At 36.1% G+C, this 2,668-nt stretch overlaps 1 protein-coding gene across 1 annotated transcript in view; it reads left to right on the forward strand.

Annotated features, from left to right (window-relative positions):
* The window catches only part of LOC106101680 (low-density lipoprotein receptor-related protein 2-like), a 12,206-nt gene extending 9,546 nt beyond the window's left edge, over positions 1–2,660 (forward strand). The window contains exon 3 of the mRNA XM_013280989.1: positions 2,592–2,660. Within this exon, the coding sequence (XP_013136443.1) occupies positions 2,592–2,660 (69 nt within the window). The remainder of the gene's footprint in view (positions 1–2,591) is intronic.
* The last annotated feature ends 8 nt before the right edge of the window (positions 2,661–2,668 follow it).

Genomic DNA, 2,668 nt, shown 5'->3' on the forward strand with positions numbered 1-2,668 from the left:
CGCCCCGCGCCCGCGCCGCGCCCGCACCGCGCCCGCGCCGCACCCGCACCGCACAGGGAACAGAGTTCAGCTCTCATCTACATGCAACGTACTAAATACGTTCGCACTCACATTCTAAAACTAGTACATTCGCCGATCGTTTGTCCACAATGTAGGTGCAATGATGTTATTCCTTTTAATAAATTGATGAAATTAAATTATGAAGGCCAAAACTGTTGTGTGCCAAGACGTTAATTTGAAATCAAAACACTCCACGAGGTGCGGCTCCAATTTGTTGTGAAGCTTTTGCGTCCTGTAAATACTGCAACTTTAAATAAATATAGTGCGCACGCGTTATGCCTAGCGTACCCTATTTTATTTGAATTTTCTCTATTTGTGAATAAAAGATATTTGTTATATTGTTGATTTTGTGTAAATTCTATTGTGGTGTAAGCAGCAGGCGGCGACCGGCGGCGGCGCGGTGACGTCACGGGGCGCGCCGACCGCTAGTGACACAAATGACTTAGTACATAAACGACTAGTTAAGATATTGTTGTTCTCTGTAGACTTTTAAATTGATTTGACAATAAGCGACACACTGTCTAGAGGATAATTTATTTATTTTGTTTTAAGACTATGTAAAATATAGCTATGTTGTGTTTTCTAATTGTCTATTAAGTGGTAAAATTTATTAGATTTTTATATGGAATCATTGTCGATTTGCCATAAACGTGTGAGATACACTTTCTGTTGTTTGTTAATGTTTAAAGTAATCGATGTGGAGGTTGAAATGGAACATAAATTGTAAATACTTATATGCGCTCCGTTCGCAGTGTATGTACATACATACAACTGCGCCCTGCGCCGACTCCTAGGAGCGCTGAGGTCTAGGCAGCCCAGTGACTCCCTGTGTGAATTTGAATGCAGCATCACAACATTCCATATATGAAGCACATTTCATTGAAAAATTGTTATATATAAATAGTTTATGATATTATCTACATAAAATGTAAAAAGTATAAATCTGTCAATATAACACGTAAGGAGATGAAAATATTTTTGTATCGGGTTTATCATAGATATGTAAGTTGTTCGACTGGACTTTGTCGAAGTAAATGTGTAAAATACATTGATTACATAATACTGCTGAAGTTTGATTGTCCTCGAGCATGCTCCTGCCAAACACCACTGTTTCTGTTACCAGTAACCCATACGAATAGACAAACCCATGAAAAAGTTAACCTCCGAAACAAACCACCGTAAATAACGTTTAGAAGGCTGTTACTGTAAAATAGTTGTTTTTGAGTTTATTCGTAACATACAATACAAATATTTACTTTTATATAGTATGGAATATAAAGATAGAAATAGTACTACACCTCTCTTTTATGTATGGCATATGCTTTCATACAAATTGAATTCGATACTTCGTATGCGTCATTTATCAAACTAAGTTATCTTATAAATGTCAAAAGACAAACTATAGAAGCGGCATAAATGTTGCGGTTCCTTGGACTCTCGATTATCGAGGTTTTAGGTTGCTTATTACAACGGTTGTCAGGTTGTCACACAGGTGTACGTTCTGAATGAAATAACAAAAAGTATTAAATCACGTTTTTATTCAATTCATGTATAACAAACCGTAACAAATTTATTCAACAAATTGGAACATCAAAAATCTCATTCGATTATTGTTCGAAATAAATAAAGTTTTACAAAAATAATTCCTGTAAATGATAACAAATTACTATTAAGATGTTCTTGTACGAAAACAACAAAATAAAACACGACTCGGAGTACACACAGATACATAGTAATTAGCATTTTCTTATAAATAAATGCAAACCCAAATATTTCCTGGGTTTTTAAAGAACAAGTTTATACATCCATAATGCAATGTTTTTATGTTGATTATTATATTCTTAGATCCAACTCCGAATTTATATTTATATTTGCTGAGAGGGCAGCATTACGAACTTCTCGTTTCTCGTTTTCATTTTCTGTATTCCATAGACTTTTTTTATTAATTGCGATATTTTAAATTGCTAGGTCGATTAACAATGCAATGAATGAATAAAACTAAATTTTACACTTTTTGACTCATTACTTCTTCTAAAAATGTCAACACTTGCAGCAATGTTATATTTGTACCTGCATATTCGTGCAATACTCATACAAGCTGTGTAGACAACTCGAAACTTGTAACCAATTAGTCTTAACATAATCACATTTGTGTTAACAGCACTTGCGACAATTGCTTGTCAAGAATTGTACTCAATTATCGCATTCCATGTTCATACATCCGCGTGTCGACTTGCAGCTCTGGAAGGTCAATTATTGCGCGCCATTCTTTGCATTCGACAAAATAGGTTTTTAATGATAGGAAATGACCGACTGCAGTTCCATACAAAATGCATTTCGATTCATTCAAGAATACGCCGGTAAAATGACTACCAAGTGATAAAAAGTTCCATACAAGTATTTAGCACATATATATTTTTTTACTCTAAAATATGTGTGAAGTATGGTCTGTAATATTTGATAGATGTTACAGTGGAAGGGCGAGGCGGGGCGATTTCTAGGAGTACTGCTTGGTGAACTTCTCGTGGAAGGATTTGAAGACATCGAGCATGTGGCGCAGCAGGTCGGGCTGCGGCAGGATGGTGGTGCGGAAGTGGTAGGTGCCGGG

The sequence above is a fragment of the Papilio polytes genome, unplaced genomic scaffold, assembly GCF_000836215.1.
Source record: "Papilio polytes unplaced genomic scaffold, Ppol_1.0 DF823958.1, whole genome shotgun sequence".
NCBI lineage: Eukaryota > Metazoa > Arthropoda > Insecta > Lepidoptera > Papilionidae > Papilio > Papilio polytes.